At 45.3% G+C, this 2,787-nt stretch overlaps 1 protein-coding gene across 1 annotated transcript; it reads left to right on the top strand.

Moving 5' to 3' along the window:
• The first annotated feature begins 1,674 nt into the window (after positions 1–1,674).
• Positions 1,675–2,787, top strand: LOC110163692 (alpha-(1,3)-fucosyltransferase 4-like). Its single transcript, XM_020928701.1, has one exon. It carries the CDS (start codon positions 1,675–1,677, stop codon positions 2,743–2,745), a length of 1,071 nt encoding a protein of 356 aa, XP_020784360.1. The 3' UTR covers positions 2,746–2,787.

Here is a 2,787-nt window from a genome sequence, read left to right as displayed (position 1 = left end):
AAGAAAGGCAAATCTGTCTGAAATCACAAGGGCACAAATTTTACATTTATTACATAAAATTATGAAATAGAAATATGTGTAAATATCAAATATATATTGTTCCTATGCCTGTAAATTCAATGCAATTATTCATGATTAGACAAAAATGTTCAACCTGGTCAAGAGGGTATAAATGCATAACAGAAATTTTATAGAAAGCTGTAATTTTACACCTTATGTATTCATTAAAACCAGTATTGTTAAACACAAGACCATTGCAAACAATATAGTAAATGTTTGAATGTGAGCAAAACTGCGCCATTTGAAAAGTAGTGTAAATAATGCATTGAGAATACAAAACTACAGGGATTAGGAGTGACACACACATGCACAAAGGTCTCTTTTTCCTGTCTGGGTGAAGAAAAGTGAATGGATGGAGCAGGAAGGAGGAGGACCCAGTGGAGAGACACATGCTTCTTGCTTCATCTCCTCCCACTCCTCCTTGTCGACCGTTTTTTTCCACTTACATCCAGACTTCAGGACACACTCTACGTCTTTGGGGAGGAATAATGTTGTCCCGGTCTTTGGCTGTGTTTTTCCTGCCCACCAGAACTACAGACACAACACTAGGCTATACAGCACAGCTGCTCTCTCATCATTCTTTCATGAGTTCTGATCAGAATGCATTCCCAACAGTGATAAGTAACACAAAGACACTGTTTGTTGGGCACATATTTTGCTTCAGCAAATTTGTGATTTAAATCCATGTTTTGAAGTGACTCACATATGCGTAGGCTATTTACAATTTACATTTTCAGTTTGCAGCAACTGAGCTTTCCTGGCAAGTCCTGAATAATAATGTGGATAGTCAAAAATGTCCAGGAAAACTGGAGCAACTTGTAATTAATTAGTAGGCCTACATAAAACATTACAGATAAATTCCAATTCAAAGTGTCTCAACTGCATGCCTAATTCTGAATATTTTTTTTATTAATTAGTCAAATCAAACATGCATGTCATTGGGGGGCTTCCCATACTGGCCAATACTACAGCTTTGTATAAGTGTAGGGAGGCACCTAGTGGTCACATAGCGAAATAGCAAATGTTATCAAGTTTACTACTCAGTTTTTGTATCATTCTATGGAGCAGCCAAAGGCCAGTGGCCTTTTAGCCATCTAGACTACTCCGTGCAAGGATTGACCTTCATCTTTAAGATTAGATGTTTGTGTAGGAAAACTCTCTTGGTTTGCTTGTTTCATGTGGACATAAGGTGGTTACCTATAGCCTCCCTAGCCAAAAAGCAGGAGGGCCAAATCCTCACAAAAGGCTTCTTTCACAGCCGGGAAGCGGATCTCTAAGCAGCGATGCCACGTCATGTTTGCACCGCTGCAGTGTGTTTGGGTAGTTTACAGTCTTTAGAACACAGGATCTCACATATCAGGCTCGGACAATAAGGTGCGACGACAGACTTTGACCCCGGGCTGCTATGAACCGGATCTAACTTTTTGTCTTATTATTAACCTTGCAATCATGTTATTGAAACTGCTTGTCCAAATGTTTCTATGATGGATAAATGAACGCAGGCATGACCCGCTGAACGAGTTGGAGATGCAGTGGCACTTGTCTCTTGGAGCTTGTACACTCCGACATCTACTTAGACGTGGTACGCGCGCATTGAGAAGAGCAAGCTCCTCTATGCCAGTGGCCACGGCTGTTTTTTTTCTGCTTATATGCGCGTGTCTGCTCTACCTACCAGAGTTACAACAAGATCTTCCGAATTCAGCTGCAAACAGGAACGTAACTCTACTAGTCTGGACTCATCCATTCGGCCAATATCGGAAGCTTCCGGACTGCTGGGCACGGTACCAGATTGAGGGGTGTACACTTACAGACGATCCTTTGGCGTATCCTAACGTGGACGCTGTGATCATCCATCACCGGGAGATTGCTACAGGTGCTGCAGAACTTCCATCGGAGACGCGTCCTCGTGCGCAAAAGTGGATTTGGATGAACTATGAGTCTCCCACGCACACGCCTGCTTTGTGGCGACTTGAGGGCAAATTCAACTTGACGCTGACCTATCGCGCCGACTCGGACATTTTTTTGCCTTATGGATATCTAGATCCGGGGATCACACGGAACCCTGATGCGCACCTGCTGCATGCTCCCTCACGCGCACGTCTCCAACGTCCTCGCCTTGTGGCATGGGTCATCAGCAACTGGTCAGACTCACAAGCGCGCGTGGCCTTTTTTTATGAGCTTCAGCGTTATGTGCGCATTGACATTTTTGGACGAGTGGGCCTCCCACTGGCTGCGGGTAGTGGAAACGTTGTACGACTCCTGTCCAGGTACCAGTTTTATCTTGCACTAGAGAACTCTCAACACACGGACTACATCACAGAGAAGCTGTGGAACGCGGTAGTAGCAGGGGCCGTGCCTGTAGTCCTTGGTGCGTCACGGCGTAATTATGAGCGTTTTTTGCCACCCAAAGCCTTCATCCACGTAAATGACTTCCCCTCTGTGCGTGGCTTGGCCCGATACCTGCTCATGCTCCGCCGTAACCCAAACAGACTATGGGACCACCTGGACTGGAGGGAAGGATACAGCACCGTGCAGCCCTCCTTCTGGGCCCACCACTACTGCAGTGCCTGCAGGGCCGTGCGCAAAAGCATTGGCACCACACAGGTGGTCCATAGTCTGGAACGATGGTTCTGGTCTGATCCGGGCTTTTCACACTCACATTTCTGGGATGGACAAGGTCTCTAAACCTGACGTCTTTAATCTTCCTGAGATTCACCACATTTGTTT

The sequence above is a fragment of the Boleophthalmus pectinirostris genome, unplaced genomic scaffold (assembly GCF_026225935.1).
Source record: "Boleophthalmus pectinirostris isolate CB_2022bp ecotype Guang Dong unplaced genomic scaffold, ASM2622593v1 HiC_scaffold_164, whole genome shotgun sequence".
NCBI classification, from domain to species: Eukaryota; Metazoa; Chordata; class Actinopteri; order Gobiiformes; family Gobiidae; genus Boleophthalmus; species Boleophthalmus pectinirostris.
Note: the sequence above shows the minus strand (reverse complement) of the source record. Positions and strands in the feature narration are given on the sequence as shown.

Bases quoted from the DNA above. Each gene is read 5' to 3' on its own strand.
- LOC110163692 (XM_020928701.1), top strand. From the start codon at position 1,675: ATGCCAGTGGCCACGGCTGTTTTTTTTCTGCTTATATGCGCGTGTCTG.